The following is a 20,297-nucleotide window of genomic DNA, read 5'->3' as shown; positions in this document are numbered from 1 at the left end:
GCAAAATGATATTTTAAACATTCCAAGTTTAACGATAAATTCATATTGATAAACTGTGCTTGGAAAAAAAGGGGGAGGAGATGCTGACTCTGGCACTGAACTGGTCTTTTTTTCCCAGTGGTCAGAAGATGCAGGGGGATGAATGGTGAGCAGACGACCGGAAGGAACTTCACAGAGACTGGCTAAACACAACGGGGCCTGGAAGAAGGGGGGGGGGGGAAGCATTTGAATGGATGTGTCTGCTGTTGGGGAAAAAACAGGTTACTCACCTGTAATTGATGATCTTCGAGTGGTCATCTGTGCAGTCACACACATGGGTTTTCCCGTCAGGGCGAACCCTACCTCGGAGATTTTAAAAGCTAGCCTAGTGGCGCGCGCTCCCTTCCGTCCTGGGGAGCAGGCATCCACTGCGCATGCCTGGAACGGGAGGGAGGCGCCCCACCCACCCAGTTTCTTTCCCCGCCGCTGACATAGTAGATGAGCGGTTGTAGAGGACCAGTAGCCAGCAGCGGGGATGGTTGGGCGGGCGTGTGTGACTGCACAGATGACCACTCGAAGATCATCAATTACAGGTGAGTAACCTGTTTATCTTCTTCGTGGTCTCTGTGCAGTCCCACACATGGGTGACTGATAAGCTGAAGTGCACGGCGGTGGGTGCTGGCACTAGAGTAGGAGAAAAAAATTAATGCAATGTTAATGCAAATCAGTCAAACAAGTATTGGACTCCAAGGTAAGTTGGTACTTACCGGACCCAGGTCGTATCTTCAGTCGAAGATAGAACGAAGTACTGCCTGTCCAAAGGAAGCATCTTGCCTAGCACGAACGTCCAGAGCGTAGTGCATAGCAAAGGTCGAGGTGGAAGACCAGGCGGCGGCAGCGCAGACGTCTTCCATGGAGACCCCTCTGGCAAAGGCAGATGATGTTGACAAAGCTCTTGTGGAGTGAGCTCGTAATGCAGTTGGAACCGGCTGCTTTGCGAGTTTGTAACACAGCGTTATAGCAGCAACCAACCACTTCGAAAGTCTCTGCGTAGATATCTTTTGTCCCTTATTGTGGCGTCCATAGGCCACAAAAAGTCTGGAGTCCTTTCTGAATGATGCTGTCCTATCTATGTAATAAGCGAGTGCCCTTCTAACATCTAGGCAGTGTAGGGCTTCTTGGCCCTTATCTGTAGGACGTTGGAAGAAAGCAGGTAAAGTTGTGATCCTGTGCAAGTGAAACGTGGAGACTACCTTAGGTAAGAAGGTAGGATCTGGTCGTAGCACTACCCTATCATGATGAAAAATGGTGTAAGGTGTGTCTGCTCTAAACGCACAAATATCACTGGCTCTTTTAGCGGAGGTGAGTGCGACTAGCAGCGCCGTTTTCCACGAGAGAAAATGCAGCGGTATTGAAGCCATGGGTTCGAAGGGTGGTTTCATTAGCTGACTTAATACTAACGATAAACTCCAGCTGGGGTACAGTTGTCGTGATGGTGGATGCAAGTGTAAGATTCCTTTCAAGAAGGATTTTGCAGCGGGGTGTGAAAACACAGATCGGCCCTGTATGTGAGGGTGAAAAGCTGAGATCGCTGCCAAGTGCACCTTTAAAGACGAATAAGTTAGTCCCTTTTCCGACAATGACAATGTATAGGCCAAGATTTGAGGCATAGAAGCAGATAGAGGTTTGAAGTTATGCTTGGTTGCGTAGATGGAAAATCTTTTCCATTTCATGGAATATGATTTTCTCGTTGATGGTTTTCGCGCATTTAATAGGACATTTCTCACTCCCTCAGGGAATTCTGAGAAAGTATCCTCCAAGCCGTCAAGCGAAGTCTGTCCGGGTCGTGATGAAGAACCTTGCCGTTCTGTTGTGAGAGGAGGTTCTTGGCCCGGGGGAAGTGATGGTAAGTATTGTCCGATAGGAAAAGGAGCGTTGTGAACCATGGTTGGCGCGGCCACCACGGTGTGACTAGAATGCAATTTGTATTGTCCAGTTGAATTTTCTGTATTGATCGTGTTATCAGTGGAAAAGGTGGGAAGAGAAAATGCAGCGGACCTGTCCATTTCTGGATGAAGGCATCCCCTGCAGATTGTGGTGAGGGCGGACCTCTCATAAAAAAGAGAGCACATTGTGCATTGTCTGGTGCAGCAAACACATCTATTAACGGTGTTCCGAATTTCTGGAATACTGGTAGGAGGTACGGCCTGTGGAGTGACCACTCGTGGTTGTTGACGAGATACCTGCTTAGTGTGTCCGCTTGTGTGTTCTGGGCACCGGGGAGATGTACTGCGGTGAGATGGATCTGATGTGCGATACTCCAGTGCCAGAGATGCATTGCTCTCTTGCAAAGGCGGGTAGATGCAGTCCCTCCTTGCCTGTTTATATAAAATACCGTCGCCACGCTGTCTGAAGCTATTTGAACGTGGCGGCCGTGAAGAGATGGCAGGAATGATTTGAGAGCTCTGTGTACGGCTAGGAGCTCCAGGCAATTGATGTGGAGCGACTGTTCGTATGCTGTCCATTGCCCCTGGACTGAGAGGGTGTTCAGATGGGCTCCCCAGCCCCACCTTGATGCATCTGTTGTGACTACTGCTGACGGACTTGGCCTTAAGAATGGCATGCCCATTAGCAGATGATCTCGTACTGTCCACCATTCCAGAGAGAGAAGGATGTTGTTTGGGACGGTTAGGAGGGTTTGTTGGGATTGGTGTTGGGGACGAAATGCACGGACAAACCAGATTTGTAGGGGTCTCATACGGAGTCTTGCATGTGGTAAGACCGCCGTTGTCGCTGCCATGAGTCCTAACATGCGTTGAATGATGAAAGCTGTTTGTCTGGGCTGTTGCATTATTTCTGTGGCTAGGGTATGAATAGAGGCTACCCTGTCTGTTGGGAGGTAAGCCTTGTGGTCCGTGGTGCAGAGGCGAGCCCCTATGAACTGAATGTCTTGAGAGGGGATTAGATTCGATTTTTGCTGGTTGACTTGGAGACCCAGGTCGGCTAAGAGTGTAAGGGTTATAGCAATGTCTTTTTCCAGTTGTGACTTTGAAGCTCCTACAAGGAGCCAATCGTCTATGTATGGGTAAGTTGCAATTCCGCTCTGTCTGAGGGATGCAGCGACCACAGCCATACACTTTGTAAAAGTCCTGGGTGCTGTGGAGAGTCCGAACGGAAGCGCTCGAAACTGATAATGGCTGTTTCCCACGGCAAATCTCAGGAACTTTCTGTGGCATTGATGAATTGTTAGGTGGAAATAGGCATCCTGTAAATCTACCAGCGCCATCCAAGCATTCTGAGGGATTAGGGGCAGAATGGATTGAAGGGTAACCATCCTGAATTTTTTGTGGTGGATGAATTTGTTGAGAGCCCTGAGGTCCAAAATCGGGCGCTGACCTCCATCCCTTTTGGGAACTAGAAAATACCGGGAATAGAAGCCCGTCCGATGGTACTGATCTGGGACAGGTTCTATGGCCGCCTTGGCCATTAAGGTGATGAGCTCTTCTTGGAGGGGAGGGGATGGAGGGGTTGCAACAAAGTGATGTTTTGCAGGGGGTGAATGAAACTCTATTGAATAGCCTCTTAAGATGATATTCAGGACCCATTTGTCTGTGGTAATTAACTTCCAGCTTTCGTAGAACGGTAGGAGTCTGGAAGTGTGGTGAAGTATTAGAGGTGGAAAGTCAAAGAGACTGCTTGGATGAAGTTGCAGTCTTCTTAGGTGGTTGCGGTCTTTGCTGCCTTTGGTTGAAAGGCTGCTTAGATGGAGGAGCCTTACGCTTCCAGTATTCCGATTGTCGAGGAGACCTGGAGCGTTTGAATGGCATTGGCTTCCATGGTCTGGATTTGTAGCCCTGCTGCTGTTGTTGAGTCACACCAAGTCTTTTTGCCCGTTTGCGGCTGTCGTTGACTGTGGTGAGTATGTCGTCTGTCGTGGCATTAAAAAGGCCTTGGCCATCAAAAGGGAGAGCCTCGATTTTAAATTTAATATCGGGTTGTAGGGAGGAGGAGCGAAGCCAGGCGTGTCTTCTCAAGGCAATTGAGGCAGCCATCGCCTTGGAGGTGCATCCCACTGAGTGACGAATGGTATTTATTTGCTGTTTGGAGACTCTATTGAGCTCTTGTAGTAATGTGCATGCCTGCTTTTGAGAAGGTTCTGGCAGGGCAGAGACAAGTGTGCTTAACTGGGAGGATAGATTGTGGGAGTAAGCAGCAAAGTATGCCAAATAATTATTGATTTTGGCGTTTGCCGTAGAGATGGAATACATCTTCCTTCCCAGAGTGTCCAATTTCCTGCCCTCCTTCTCTGGGGGTACGGGATGACGGGTCTGCTTCGATTTGGAGGAAGAGTGAACTATCATTGAATTCGGAGCCGGGTGACTGAATAGAAACTTTGACTCCGTAGCTTGAATTTTGTATAGGGATTCGATTCGTTTTGAAGTGGGGGGGATAGATGCCGGCTTGTCCCAGGCTTCTTTAATGGCATCTAGGTGTACTGGAAGCATCGGCAGAAAGGAACCAGCGGGTAGGTCTGAATGGACCAAATCGTGAACCACATCCGTGACCTTGGGCGCGTCTGATGTAAGCTTAACATTAAGAGCAGAAGCCATATTTGCAACCAAGTCCAGATATGTCTTGGCTCCGTCGGATGGTGACAAATCTGCAGGCTTCGCAATATCTGAAGCTGGGGATCCAGGAGAGGACATCGATTGCATCGACTCCGATGATTGTGCTTCGGATTCGGCATCAGAGTTGTCAGGTACGGGTGCCTGTGGGTCCGGTCTAGTTGGACTCGTTTTCTTAGGCTTAGAAGTCGAAGTGGAAGGAGTCGGGGATGGCTGTTTCGTTGGGTGCTTACTCCGTTGAACGGGAGTTGCTTCCTTGGATTGGTCCCTGTGGTAATCGGCACGGTACCGAGAGTGGTGGTAACCGCAACATTGATGGGAATCCATTGATGGAGACCTCGAAGTGTAGTAGCGTCTTCTCGGGGACATGGATGGAGACCGAGATCTCGGGTGGTAGCGGTAGCGGTCCCTCCCCCTGCTAGGGGATCTTTCTGGGAAACGCGTATGATGGTACCGATGTCTCTCGATGCTTGGAGATCTGGCTGGGAACCGATGAGTATCAAAGTACCGATGAGCGTCGTGTTGTCTATATTGGAGGGGATTCGACATATCACGAAACGATCTGGGGTTGATGTGTTGTTGTGTCCACTGCAGCGGGTCTCGGATCTTCTCCAGCGAAGGGTCTTGTATGGATCCTTGCAATGAAGGGGATCGGGACGGAATCGGGATAACTTCTTCCGTCTGCTGTTGTGGTGATTCCGGAGGCGGCGTGGCCGATCCTTGGGTATTGGATCCGGGTGTGGACGGATGACATTGTCTGTCGGGCTCGTGGGCTTTCTGCTGTTCCGAAGATTTGTTCGGGTCGGTAGGTTTTCTCGAGTCCTTCGGGTCGGTAGGTTTTCTCGGGTCCTTCGGGTCGGTAGTTTTTCTCGAATCCTTCGGGCCCTTCGGATCGGAGTGCTTGTGTTTCTTGGTGTGCTTCCCACTTTTCATTTTAATAGGCGCGGCCGTTTGTTCTGACGTTTTCGCGCCGTCGCTGGTTTTCGCGGCATCGCCGGGCTTATGCTTGCTGGGAACAATGGCCACTGAAGCTGCCGACCTTGCGCCGTCCCCTTGGGGAGTCAGAAGGGGAGGCGACTTACTTGCGGTAGAGGATTGCGACATCTCAGGGTGAAGCACAGACTCCATAAGATGACTTCTTAGTCTAGCGGCCCTGTTTTTCCGCGCCTGTTTGCCAAATTGAAGGCAATGCGCACAGGCGTCCACTTTATGGGTTTCTCCCAGGCAAAATAAACAAAGTGAATGTCCGTCTGATGTAGGGATTTTCGCCCTACAACGCAAACACCTTTTAAAGGTTATTTTACTGTCCCTTCCTTCCATACGCCCGGGGGGGGGGGGGTAGGGGAAGGGAGGTCTGAGGTAAAAAGTAGGGAGATATATATATATATATATTTTCTTTTTTTTTTTAAAGATATAAGAAGGAAGATGGAATAATAATGCGGAATAGAAGAAGAAACGGGGAAGAACGAAGGCTAGGTTCTGAGGTAAAAGAGGAGCACAGCGAGGTAAGACTATCCCGGGCGACGGTTGGAAAGAAACTGGGTGGGTGGGGCGCCTCCCTCCCGTTCCAGGCATGCGCAGTGGATGCCTGCTCCCCAGGACGGAAGGGAGCGTGCGCCAAAAATAACGCCTAGGCTAGCTTTTAAAATCTCCGAGGTAGGGTTCGCCCTGACGGGAAAACCCATGTGTGGGACTGCACAGAGACCACGAAGAAGATCTATTTGTTTAATTATTCGATTCCATTTATATCCCGCCCTCCTAGGGCCATTTCAAATAATTAAAATGATTTTGGAAGGCAAGACTTTGGCTCATTTTGCACTCTCTTTTATTCCCAGTTTTCAGAGATCTCAGTTTGCCTTGGTTAAACTTGATGGCATGTATGTAAGTTTCCTCCAAAGGGCAAATAGCTGGTCCCTGGAGCCATTTCAAGTTGATGAAATAGCACTGGAGGGAGAGTCTCTCCCCTCTCCACCTTCCATGCTCCTATGTGAGTTCCATGCTCAGAATGTCTGGATTATCAGGATCCAGGTCATACTTAGAAAACAAAGTAAAGTGTAGATTGATACCCCGTGGGCTCAGGGCGGCTTACATGCTCATGCATATGCACGGGTATAAAACAAATAAAAACATAAAAGCCATAAAACTGTTTAAGACATAAAAAGTTAACATTTTGATGCTATGATCTTAAATGCAAAGCTATGTTCTCTGTTAACAGATCGTAGGTGTTCCCTTCCGTTGCTGCTTCAGGGTGGCTTGCAAGAGGTGGTCCAGATGCTCCCTGAGGACTGTGGTGGCCGACAATCTAGTTTGCAAATGCCTGGTGGAAGAGTGCCGTCTTATAGGCCCTGCAGAACTGTATGAGCTCTCGCAGGGCCCTAACTTCTTCAGGCAACTTGTTCCACCAGCGGGGGGCCACTACAGAGAAGGCCCTGGCTCTAGTTGTCACAAGCCTGGCTTCTTTAGGGCCGGGGAATGACAGCAGATTTTGTGATCTAGACCGAAGTGCTCTCTGGGGAACATATGGGGAAAGGCGGTCCCTAAGGTATGCAGGTCCCTGGCCATACAGGGCCTTAAAGATAAGAACCAGCACCTTGAAACGAACCCGGTATGCAATAGGCAGCCAGTGCAGTGCTTTCAACCCAGGCTGAATGTGCTCCCATAAAGGAAGGCCCAATAGCAACCTGACTGCTGCATTCTGCACTAGTTGAAGCTTCCGGGTTTGAGAAGCCCCATGTAGAGGGAATTGCAGTAATCCAATCTTGAGGTGACCATAGCATGGATCACTGTTGCCAAGTCATCGCATTCAAGGTAGGGGACCAACTGCCTTATCAGCTGAAGATGATAGGTTGATCTGGCGGTGGCCGCCACTTGGGCCTCCATATTTAAGGAGGGGTCCAGGAGCACCGCTAAGCTTTTAACCTTGGGCGCTGGTATAAGTAGCGCCCCATCAAAGGTTGGTAATAAAGCCTCCGTCCCTAGACCGCGACGACTTAGGTACAGGACTTCCATCTTCGTTGGATTCAATTTCAATCAACTCAGTCTGAGCCACCCTGCCACAGCTTTAAGTGCCATTGTCTTCTGGGGAGGAGTCGGATTGGCCGCTCATCAACAAATAGAGCTAGGTGTCGTCTGCATACTGATGACATTCCAGCCCAAACCTCTGGGCAATCTGGGCAAGGGGGTGCATGTAGATGTTAAATAACATCGGGGAGAGGACTGCCCCTTGTGGCACACCACACACAAATGGATGCTGACGAGACAGTTCCTCCCCTATTGCCACCCTTTGTCCCCGACCTTGAAGGAAGAAGGAAAGCCACTGTAGGGCCAACCCCTGTATCCCAGCATCGGCGAGGCAGCGGGTCAGCAACTGATGATCAACCATGTCAAACATGGCCGGTAGATCTAAAAGCATCAGTACCGCTGAGCCACCTCTATCCAGATGCCTCTGGAGGTCATCTATGAGAGCGACCAAAACCGTCTCCATCCCATGACCTGGGTGAAAACCAGACTGAAAAGGGTTTAGCACGGAAGCGTCATCCAGAAAGCTCTGTAACTGCACCGCAACCGCCCTCTCAGTAATCTTGCCCAAGAAAGGCAACTTTGACACGGGCCGATAGTTTGCCAATACAGTCGAGTCCAAAGATGGTTTCTTTAGAAGGGGGCAGACTATTGCCTCTTTAAGAGGCTGTGGGAAGGTCCCTTCAGATAGGGATCGGTTGACAATTTCCCTCAGGGGGACCAGTAGCTCATCCCGGCAAGCCTTTATAAGCCAGGATGGACATGGGCCCAGACTACAAGTAGTTGGGCGTACAGTAGAGAGTGTTCTGTCAACTTCCTCCAGGCTGAGTGGAGTGAAGTAATCTGGAAGCGGAGGAACTATATGGGATCTGGAAGCGGAGGAACTATATAATTCGCTTTAAAGCAGTCTTGAGAACCCAAAGAAAATGGGAGTTGGAAAGTGAGCTGGAGGCTGAAATTGGAAAAGGACTGCAGGACTAAAAATAACCCCACAGGACAGGTGTGGTGACAGCAGCTTGACATGCAGAGTGACAGAGAACTGAGGGAACTACAACAAGAATACGAGGGAAAGGAGCTGTGCATAAAGAAGAAGAAGAAGAAGAAGAAGATATTGGATTTATATCCCGCCCTCCACTCCGAAGAGTCTCAGAGCGGCTCACAATCTCCTTTACCTTCCTCCCCCACAACAGACACCCTGTGAGGTGGGTGGGGCTGGAGAGGGCTCTCACAGCAGCTGCCCTTTCAAGGACAACCTCTGCCAGAGCTATGGCTAACCCAAGGCCATTCCAGCAGGTGCAAGTGGAGGAGTGGGGAATCAAACCCGGTTCTCCCAGATAAGAGTCTGCACACTTAACCACTACACCAAACTGGCTCTAAAAGACCTTAGACCTCCTGTCCACAATGCCTGGCCCAGCTCTAGTCATAAAAAGCCAAAGACATGTGCAGCCTAGCAGAAGGGACCACTTCCACTGGGGGGGGGGGGTGGAAGGGCTAGTGTCCTGGATAAGCCTTCAAAACTTTAAGAAGCATAAACGGTTTCACTCTAGCTTGGTAAATTCATGGAGATTTAGATGTGGTGCCAGGACTGCCAGTTCCCTGCTAGGGGATCCCCTGCCCCAGCTCACATCTTCTGTGGCTGCTCTGTGGCTGGTAGGAGAAAAATAATGTTTAGAAAACTGCTGGCAAGTGATGGTGTGATGTTACTTCCAAGGAAAGCCAGAAGTGATGGCAGTCTGCTCTATGAATCACTGGAAACTCTATGGTGGGATGTCAAACAGGTGGCCCCTGGGATGGATCCAGCCCCTGCAGGGCTCAGATCCATCCCGCGAGCAACTAACCTCTCCCCCCCCCACCCCCTTTCCTCCTGGACTGTCTGAGAGGTGCAGGATGGCCGGGGTTTTCTCCTATGTTTGCAGCCTCAGCTGCCAGTGATGTCAGTCATTGCCTAATGATGCCCTTGTCACTACCCCCTCACATTCCAACTGGTTGCCACTAGGTGGTGTTTGGGGAGGGGAGAAAGTTCAGCAGAAATGTGATGCCTTGGAGTCCGCCCCTCTGAAACTGCCATTTCCTCCGCGGGAATTGATCTCTGTAGTCTGGAGATCAGTTATAATTCCAGGAAAACTCCATGTCTCTGGTGGAGGTTGGCAACCCCAAGTTGCACTATTCTAACTTCCTGCTTGATATGCTCCTCACATAGGCATTGTGCATGGAAAAATCACTGGCAGAATCAAGGGCTCAGATCTGACCCACTGTTACTTTCACTGGCTAGATCTGTACCTTGTAGTCCATTTGCTCCGAGCAATTGAAAACATACACCATAATCCCAACTGCCCTGCCCAGGTCTTTGGTGGTCTCTGTCTTTCCTGTGCCAGCAGGGCCTGCGGGGGCTCCTCCCATGATCAAATGCAGAGACTGTGTCAGAGTGATATAGCATCTGTAAAACAGAGAAATTTGACACATTGTCATCTGCCCTAAAGATTGCACTTTTTTTTTCATTACTTTATTAACGGAAGAATTTAAAAATTAACAACTCCAACAAAATCTTTTACACTATACAAACTTAATATCATTTAAACATTATACCTTCATGTTTTCTTCATCTTCTTCCTTTGTTCTTCTCTCAAAGATTAAATAAGAAGATTTATAAAATTCACTAGTTAATCTTAGCTCATTATATTAGTTTTACCTTGACTTTGCCTCTGGTGAATTATTGCTGGCTGCTTTAAATCCCTCTCCTCCTGCATCGAGACTAAACAAGAGGAAGGAGCACTCTCCTCCTACTCTAGCTAAAGCAACTTGTGTAGGCACTTCTGAAGATCATGGAGATTTTGAGGAGAGTGTTGACTCCTTTTAAAAAATGAGGGTTTGGGTACAATTTATAATGGAAGCATAACTCTCTGATATTAGAGAATGGTGGGACTGTTGTAAGTGTCTGGGTATGTTCCCCCAAGGCATAATCAGCCTTGGGGAGTTTTGTTCTCCTCCAGTCTTTAATTTTTAAGATCTCCAAGGGCTGGGCTATATTATATTATTTGTAGAATAGCTCAAACTTGATTTGAAATAAAGACTGCACTTAATCTGCTCTTTGGTTTCCTATGAATATGGAACCAAGGTGCAAGGTAACAAAGGCACGCAGCTCATACCTGTCAGTGAGTGGTGTGATCACTAGCCGTGGAGTGTTGCCAAGATACTCATAGGAATACTGGAGCTGAGCATCACAGATGTTGGCATAACAGTGCCCCTTTTCATCATCCCAGCGATGTCTAAGTTGGGACTGCCATGTAAAGGCCTGGGAGCTTTCCACCTGCCACCCAAACATAGAACCTCAGCAATATTATTTCACACTGGCTGCTCCTTCCCCCCTTTCCATCCTCCTCATAAGAGTAGAGAAGAGACTCAATTTATACCCCACCCTTCACTCAGAGTCTCAGAACAGCTCACAATGTCCTTTCCCTCCCCCTCCCCACAACAGACACCCTGTGAAGTGGGTGGGACTGAGAGAGCTCTGACAGAAACTGTTTTTAAGTAGAACAGCTCCGAGGGAGTTACATCTGACCCAAGGTCACTTCAGCAGTTGCATGTGGAGGGATGGGGAATCAAAACTGGTTCTCCCAATGAAGAGTCTGCACACTTAACCACTACACCAACCTGGCTCTCAAAGCTTATTAAATATAGACGGTGTCTGTTACAATGGGGCAATGTTACCCTCTATGCCTTTAACAATGCTTAAGTTTCATTTTCCATGCATCAACACGGAAAATGCAGCAAATGGCCTTCTGATCTTACAAAGACTTTGCTCCCACAAGTCATATAGTATAGTATGCATATTTGAAAACAGAAACTACGGTATACCTTTGCCGTAATCATTTTTGCAATGACATCTCTGGCATGGACATCAATGGTGCAGATTGTCATTATCTTCATTCTGTCTCCTGGGGTTAAGCTCCCAATGAGAAGTGAGATCAATGTGTTTAACTGGTTAATCTAGACAAATGAAAACATGGAATAGAAGCGTTTTCTATCTCTGCAACCATGAATACTAGAGAGTTGGGGAGGGGGTTTAAAATAAAAATGAAATGAGATTATTAGGAGGTAGACTTCAGTGAATTAGCTCAAATCAAGCACTGCAATGTGCTGTGGAAACTGAATTTATATACTGTGGTGGTAAAGAGTTTGTTGCCTCACAGACCAGTTTTACAGAGATTTTTGTCTTACCTGCTTTTTATTGTAATCCTTCATTGCATTTTCATAGCCTTCTTCCAGTCTTGAAAAGGCAATACCAACCTCGGTCGTCCACCAGATTTGGGTACATGTTAAAGCAATCTGTAACAACAGCCAAATTATTCTATGACAACAAGAAGCTTTGGGAGATGCCAGAAATGCTCTGAAATATTGCTGTGCCTACCTCTTGGCATCAAATGTACAGTTACAGCCAGAGTGGCATGACTTGACTTCTTTTAGGCTTAAACATGCCAAAGTGCTGAGTGGCCCTGGCTCGGCATCTTCTGGCTACTTTTGCTCATTATCAGATCTATTTATTTATTTTGCAAAATTTACATCCTGCCTTTCTGCCCACACAAAGGCCACCAAGGCAGCTTAAAAATAAAGCATACATAACAAAATCACATTGTAATGTTATTAAAAACCCACCAACTAAATACAACAAGCAACCGATCTGATACTTATTCTCTTCTTCTAGGAAATAATATTAATATTTTTACTCTGTAGATCATTGCTGACCTGCGCTGGGTAATCAAAGAGCCACTGCTCTCTTGGTTTTTCCTCATAAGTCACAACAGCTTCCGAAATTTCTTTGCGTAAGGTGCTCTGCATTCTCTCTAGCACTCGGTTCAACCAAACTTCCACCTATGTGCAAAACTGTTCAAGTTAATGTTATGGATTATGATACTTACTTCTCACACATACCTATTTAATGCCTAGTTGTAAGAGCATTTCCAAATGTTTATCATGTAATCTACGTTCAACTGTTACTAACTGATTGTGGGGAATTCAGTTATCTCTTAAATTAGTCCTGCTGTGGCAAATGTACTGAACATATGAACATATGAAGCTGCCTTTTACTGAATCAGACCCTCGGTCCATCAAAGTCAGTATTGTCTTCTCAGACAGCAGCCTACTTGCCTGGACCCTTTTTCGAGATGCCAGGGATTGAACCTGGGACCTTCTGCTTCCCAAGCAGATGCTCTACCACTGAGCCACCGTCCCTCCCCAACGTACTGGACCTTGTTGCATGGAAAAGGACATTTCCTTAGATCGTGTGGTGGCACTCTTCACTGCATAGCACTCTCCCCTTATGTACATACAGCTAAAGAAATCACCACAGATCTCAACGGTCAGTTCCCCCCGCCCCCCATTTTGAAAGGCAAAATTATACAGCATGTACTACACATGGATTTCATGAGGTGGGACCAAGCCTGGACTGAATTTTCTAGGCAAAAGACAAAGAAAGTCCTGGAGGGAAGGAAGGACTAAGGAGTTGGGGAATATTGGACAGTTTTGAGAAACTCAGGAGCTTTTCAATTGGAACAGGAACTGCAATGTTCGGCCTACCATGAAAGAGGAATTCTAGTCACATTAAAAATTGTTCCATGGAAAGCTAATTTCCGCCCTGTTTAGAAGAGGAACACTATAACTGTGCTTTATTGTATAACACAGAGCCTGCCCTGGCGGGGAGGACAGGATATAAATAAAAAGTATTATTATTAACATAGATATCTCCCCTATTGTACCCAATTTATTTTTAGTTATTACAGTTGCACAAGATGTGTTGGGTGGGTCGCTAAGAAGAACTAGCTAGCCTTCTGTAGAGTTGATGCTAGAAGAGAGAGCAGTCTCTGCTAGTCTAGTGGTCAAAATGTGGTGCTTTCTCACTGCCACAGTCTGGCTTCAGTTTGCAGACGGGGAAGGAGAGCCAAAGTGATATAACAGAAAATGGTGAACACAGAGTGCGGATGCTTGTGTTCAATTCTCACCTTGGTGAGCAAGTCCTTAGCATAACCTATTGCACAGGGTTATTGTGAGAATAATCATATGTATACTGCCATGACATCTTTTGAACAACAGTGGGAAATTAACGAAACAAATATTCCCTTTTCTAATTCTTCTTAAGCACTGAGCTCTGGGATACCATAGAAATCAGATGCCTGAAAGGAGCTAGATAGTGCCTTGGAGTGGCTGACATCTGGGAGAGGGCTTGCAGCGGCTTCCTTGTGACACTTCTAGGAAGCAGCAGAGATTACCCTAAAGTATGAGCAAAAGGCACCGTGATGGAAGGGGGGCAGGAGTTGCTGTGACTGTTATGATAATGGAAGGGGACATGACTGGGAGGATGTGGGAAAGGGTGGGAGGATGACTGGGAGGATGTGGGAAAGGGTGGGAGGATGACTGGGAGGGTGTGGGAAAGGGAACTCTCCTCCAGATACAGAGCCTCTCTTCCAGCTTAATAGGGGAAAACATGATAGCTTTACATATGTTAATACCTCTTGCTTGGAGGGTCCAGGTACTTGCAGACTTGAGCAGGACCTGATACCTGGGTTATCTAAGGGCCCTGGAGTACATGTGGCACATGGGTCAGAAAAGCAAAATTGTTCCTTTGTTTGTGGTTGTTGTTTTTGCCATTCCATTCATTGGGAGAGCTGTCTCTCCTGTGTGTTTTGCCATGAAGGATGACAAAGGGGAATGATGCTAAAGATGCAATGGAGTGGGGAGAGGGATTGCAAGTAACAAAGAGCAGATATACCATTGATTGTAAGTACCTAGTTAGTAACTCTCCTTTTTTTTCTTAGTGTACCTAAATCTGTTCTTGTAGTGCCCTGAGTCTGTGCCTTGTAGGAATAAAGGTTTTTAATTAGAGAGAGTCTGCACAAGTCCTTACCCTCCTGTCCTAGCTCCTTGGCATGGTACTGTACACACCCCTGTGACGTTGGCCTCAGGTGATCCATAAGAGAGAAAGGTGAGCTGGATTTTACCCAAGGTGTTGGCAGCAACAGTAAAAGGGAGGGTGAGACGGTGGCTAGTCTTGTCCCACAAAGTGACAGAGATCACAATGGGCATATCCATTTCCAGCACTATGTGCTTAGCCACACAGAAAGGTGTTCTCATTGCAGTGGTTTCAAATAATGCTGCAAGGTATCCTGATTATCTTGACCATTAATTAGATCAACCAACCTGTCCAGAACAGTCACAGTCTTTGTCAAAATCAACATACTCATCTTCTTTGCTGTACATTCCCAAACCAATCTTCAGAGGCTGCTCATTTGCATCTAATTTGAATTTCAGTTTGGCCATACTATCAAATAGCTTGGACAAATGACGAGACACCTGTAATAAGAAGAGGGCAACATTAACACACCAGTTGTGGGGGTACACAAATGGATAGTGGAGGACAAAAGAAGATTGTGAAGGACATGGGCTCTGATGGGGGGGATATTCTATTTAGTGTAAGAGGAGTTCTTTCAGTCTTATAATTCTTGGAATTCAACATATGAAGCAACTTTACAAAGAACTGGACAACTTGTTTTGGAAAATTATTTTTTTTTAACTAGACTGGGATTTACAGATTTAAAACCCTCAGTTCTATTATGATAAAAAGCAAAACAAGGCCAAGGCACTCCTCCTGTGTATATTTTACCTCAACAGGGTCATTGCCATTGGACAAAATATCCAGAAGGTCAGCAGAGGATACAAAGTAAAATCTTGGGAAAGCCAGCCTTTTTGTTTCCAGGTATTCAGCCAAAGCCTTCTCACAAATTGCTAAGCTAACAGGCAAGAAAAGAACAAATGAAAGCACAGCTGTGTTTTCTCTTTATGTATAATATTATTTATTCAGTACTATAAATATACATGATGCTTCACAGCATAACATAAGCAAAAAAGGGAGCTCATCATTTTTCATAGTCATGGCGACAACAGAGAGAGAGGAAGGGAGAGACAATTATGATAAGGGATGAATACAAAAAAGGGCATGATTTTGTAATTGCACACTTAGCACTTTGTTTCAGTTGAACTCTTGTGCTATTGGATTTAGCCAAGGGCTTTAAGGAAAAATAGGGTGCATGATAAGAAAAGTTTCAAAGACCATGAGCATGTCCACAACACATTAGTTGTCACACGAAGAGAGATGACTTGCGTGAATGAATGAACTATCACTGATCAACCACCACAAGGAGAACTTTTGTATCACTTGAAGTCAGCTCAAACAGAACGCTTTCCCTACAGAGATAGTTCAACACCTTTGGATGGGATTCATCGTAGTGTTGTAGCAAAAATCCAGTTGCAAAACTCATTAGTGTAGTGTGAATGCACCCATAGAGTCCACCCTCTGGAGCAGCCATTTTCTCCTGGGGAACTGATTGCTGTTGCCTGGAGATCAGTTTTTATCCATGGAGATCTCCAGCCACGATGGGGAGGCTGGCAACCCTATTGGTTCCCCTGAAGAAAATGGATGGATAGATGGATGGATAGATGGATAGATGGATGGATGGATGGATGGATGGATGGATGGATGGATGGATGGATGGATGGATGGATGGATGGAAGATGATGGATGGATGGATGATAGATGATAGATGATAGATGATAGATGATAGATGATAGATAGATAGATAGATAGATAGATAGATAGATAGATAGATAGATAGATAGATAGATAGATAGATAAATTTATTGTCATTGTTCTCAAAAAAGAAAATGAGAGCAACTAAATGAGGTGCTCTTCCACAAACATACCAACGCATCAACACCCCCCCAAAAAGGACATATACATGGACCATTTAAATGCATCTAAAAACAAATAACCATTCATGACCCTGCATTTAGCCTAACCACGGCACTTGGATAGAAGCTGCCCTTGAATCTATTTGTCTTAGCCTTCAACACTCTATATCGCCTACCTGACGGTAAGATCTCAAATAGCAAGTGGCCCGGATGTGAAGGGTCCCTTAAGATCATTTGTATCTTCCTTTTACATCCCATATCATACAGATCCACCAATGAGGGGAGAGAACATCCACAAATCTTCTGTGCTCTCACCATCACTCTTTGGAGAACCCTTCTCTCTTGAAGGGTGGACTCCATGGCATTATGCCTTGCTGCGGCCCGTCTTCTCCCCAAAACCCACCATTCGCATGCTCCAATCCCATGCTCCAATCCCTAGGAATTTTGCAGTATGGAGCTTTCAGACCTACTGATATCCCCATTATGATATAAATCCCATTACAGAAATACCTTCACGACGCATCGGTGCAGCAAAATTTCTACAACAGTCTTTTCCCAAGATAAATTTGGAGTTGAAAGATCTCCTACCTTAATGAACTAAGACAGAAATGCTTTCCTACATTTCTTAAAGATTCTATTATTTGCTCCTTCAGCCCACGAAATACTTCTCTAGTTATATCTCACACTTGTGTTTTGGCAAAATTAGGCTGAAACATGACATATTTCTAACCTTTTCTGCAAGGCTTCTAGCTTCTCATAGAGACCTCGTTTATTTGTTGCTTCAACCACATTAGGAGTTTTTACTGCATCAGCCATTAACTCCTGCAAGACGGAAGATTTGTCAGCCATTTGACTACCACTGTTTCTTCACATGAGAAATAGGGAAGAGAAGACTTGCTTACCTTAAAATCCTTGTCAATAGAATCAAAGCGCTTAGAGTCCTCAGGAAGCTGATTCCGAATGTCTTCTGAGCCAATGAAGATACTTTCCAAGTGGCTCCAGGTTCTCTGAACCTCAAACCAGATGGATATCACAGAGTCAGCAGTAGATAATTTCTGCTGCCAACTAGTGACTTCCTGAAGGAAGTGTGCTAAATACTTAGAAGTCATCAGATTCTGAAGCTGCACTTGATTTTCTTCCAAGGTTTCTACCAATACTTCATCAGACTTGAGTAACATGGTTCCAGTTCTATGGTGGGGCTCATGTTCAAATTGCATAGTTGACCAGGTACTATCAAGAGCTTTCAACACCTTCAAACAAAATAACAAGGAAGTGTTTTAAACGGATACCATACGGTACAATATACACATCCAACAAATGCAGATTATTCTCTAACAATTTACTACAAGAGGGGAGGAAATGTTAATGAAAAAAGATAGCTATCAGGCTCAAAGCAGATGTGATTTGTGATTGGCTCTTTCTAATGAATTTCAAAGTCAAATTACAGCTGCATAAAACCCCTATTTCAACCAGAGTCATGTAGAAAGGGGGAGAAGGGGCTTAGTTCTTTTAGTTCATTTGGCTTTGCCAATTGAAATGGGGGCCTCTGCACTATTGCAACCTTTTAAAGAAAACAGACTTTTTTTTCCTCATTAAAGGGCTAACAATTAGGGATGAGCATGATCCAGCCCATGAACCTAAATTTGTGATGAAAATTGCCTGGTTTGTATTTCGTGAGCCAAGGTCTGTGCAATCTTGCCTGTAGCTAACCTCCTACAGCCCTCCACGTGATTTTTGAGGTTCGGGCAGTTCGTGGTAGTGCATGTTGGCCACAATGGCACAGATTAATCACAAGCATCAAAGCAACAGGGGCAGAGGGACGGCTGCAGTTCTAGAAACACCAATAGTGGCCCTCCAAAGCTTAACAGGCTGTGCTGACCACCAATACGAGAGAATGATAGCCAAGTCAAGTTTAGTTTAATACGGTCAGAGACCCATCCAAAAAGAAAGAAAATAGGTAACAAGTGGCATTAAAAAAAACACCAAGGTATCAAATTGAACTTGGGCACAGTACGAGAGAATGGTATATATACCCCCAGCTCTCACACAGCCATTTTTTCCCATTCGCAGCAGGTGTACTGTGCAGCGGTTAGAGGCAGAAAGGGAAGAGAACTAGAAGCCATTCCTCAGTGTGAACAATGGGGTTGGGGGAGTTTGGTGCTTACTCACTGAGGCACCTTTCCTTCTACTCACAGCTGGCAGAGAGACTTAGCTTCATTGGTTCCTCAGCTGAGGACCCCCTTCCCATTTAAGCTTTGTAACTAGCACTTTCCTGGGGGCACCTACTTTGGGGGGCTGCAACTTTTCCCCCCTAAACTCAACCCTTGCCAAATGTGGAGGGCAGGTAGAAGAGAGTCAGCTGAAGGCTTACTGTGAGTTTGGCTTCTCTAGACCATTGGGGGGGGGGGATTCTACCACATCATAAACCAATTCAGAAAACAGGAGGGTTAACGGAGATTCATGGTTTGTGTCCCCATGAACCAAAACAAACGTCAATTTTCCCAGTTTGTGTCCATCCCTACTAACAATAGTACAGTTCTGATTTGTGTTAGTTTGCGCAAGCAGAAGGCATAAACCCCTGCTTTTCTTCCTATGTGGCCCTGATCCTATCATGAGTTATGATAGAGATCTACAGCCTCTATCATAACTCACTAGATTCTCTATAGGCACCTGAACATGGTAAAAGTACCTGATTCTGGAAGCTTGTCTACCTGGTTCATTTCTAGGAGGCAGGTGAAAACTTTCTCACTAGCTTTTGATGATGGATTTGATGACTTCATTGTGCCACTTTGATGGCAGCTGCTTGTTGATTTATATAATAACTGTTATATCGGAACTGTTTTTATGGCTTTGTTTTTAGTTATTTGCGAGATGCTTGGATACTTCAATATAAAAACACTATATTCGGCAAATAAATAAATGCAATAAACATTTTGTCTTGGATCCTCTTTGCACCCCTCTTTGTCCGTGGCACAGGCAGTTTTCTACTGCTCAATGATTTCCATTGGAGCCATACTGAAGGGATGTGCTGTGCAGTAGAGGATCACCCTTGCAATGAGGGGGGAAAACAACACAGCACAAGCGAAAGCAAGGCTTGGACCTAGTCTCCATATTTTTGTGAGAAGCAGCATACATCCTGAGGGAACAGGGCTCCTTTCCTGGTCATGGACAAAGAATACAGAATGCGTGGATAATGATGCTAACATATGCAGAGTATAGTTAAGCAAAGGCAATAACTCTGTAGCAGACTACTAATGTAAATGGCAGTGTTATGGATGAACAAACCAGGAATGCATGTGTTTATCTGCCTTCGAGAGAGAGAACATATCTCACTGATGAAGTTTACTCATAGTAAGAAATGTCACTGAACACAATTATTTCAGCCAGAGAAAAACACAATGTATCTGAAATGTCACTTCCAACACAAAACACTCACACCCAAAGATAGGAAATAAAGTATCACGTTCTGGCATTTTTGAAATTTTAATTAAATAATGGATGAACATGGCATGACGGAAGTTTTACCTTCTCCATCCCTGACTCTTTTACAGCCTTGTCTACAATACTGCGAACCTCATCTTCAAATTTATGAAGATTCAGCTGAAGTAGGTCTGCTAATGTCGTTTCATCGGACATGGTGAAGTTTACCTGTTACATAAATCAAATACGAATCATACTGGAACATTGAACATTCTAGCGGTTTCAGACAACATACCAAAAAAAAAAGCCAGTCTTTCAAAAAAGAGTAAAAAAAATTAGCTGCTCTGTAGGACACGTGACTCAGCAGGTGAGCTCCAAGACCCATATGCATCCCAACCACTGATTTAGAAGCCCATTATATATAAACTTCAGCATACCGTGGGATACATTACCTACCTAAAACAGTCCAGGCTCAATGCTGATAAACTTCATTCTAGTATACTACTAGTCCATGGA

At 45.7% G+C, this 20,297-nt stretch overlaps 1 protein-coding gene across 1 annotated transcript in view; it reads right to left on the bottom strand.

Moving 5' to 3' along the window:
* DNAH17 (dynein axonemal heavy chain 17) overlaps positions 1-20,297 on the bottom strand; it is a 206,309-nt gene that overhangs the window by 112,592 nt on the left and 73,420 nt on the right. Inside the window, exons 28-37 of the mRNA XM_060252097.1 lie at positions 19,887-20,009; positions 17,264-17,611; positions 17,092-17,183; positions 15,277-15,403; positions 14,814-14,966; positions 12,366-12,491; positions 11,841-11,948; positions 11,478-11,609; positions 10,769-10,929; positions 9,903-10,059 (exon numbers count right to left, since the gene is read on the bottom strand). Of these exons, the coding sequence (XP_060108080.1) occupies positions 9,903-10,059; positions 10,769-10,929; positions 11,478-11,609; positions 11,841-11,948; positions 12,366-12,491; positions 14,814-14,966; positions 15,277-15,403; positions 17,092-17,183; positions 17,264-17,611; positions 19,887-20,009 (1,527 nt within the window). The remainder of the gene's footprint in view (positions 1-9,902; positions 10,060-10,768; positions 10,930-11,477; positions 11,610-11,840; positions 11,949-12,365; positions 12,492-14,813; positions 14,967-15,276; positions 15,404-17,091; positions 17,184-17,263; positions 17,612-19,886; positions 20,010-20,297) is intronic.

This window comes from Heteronotia binoei, chromosome 13 (assembly GCF_032191835.1).
Source record: "Heteronotia binoei isolate CCM8104 ecotype False Entrance Well chromosome 13, APGP_CSIRO_Hbin_v1, whole genome shotgun sequence".
NCBI classification, from domain to species: domain Eukaryota; kingdom Metazoa; phylum Chordata; class Lepidosauria; order Squamata; family Gekkonidae; genus Heteronotia; species Heteronotia binoei.
The sequence above is the reverse complement of the archived record's forward strand: the minus strand, read 5'-3'. Positions and strand labels throughout refer to the sequence as shown.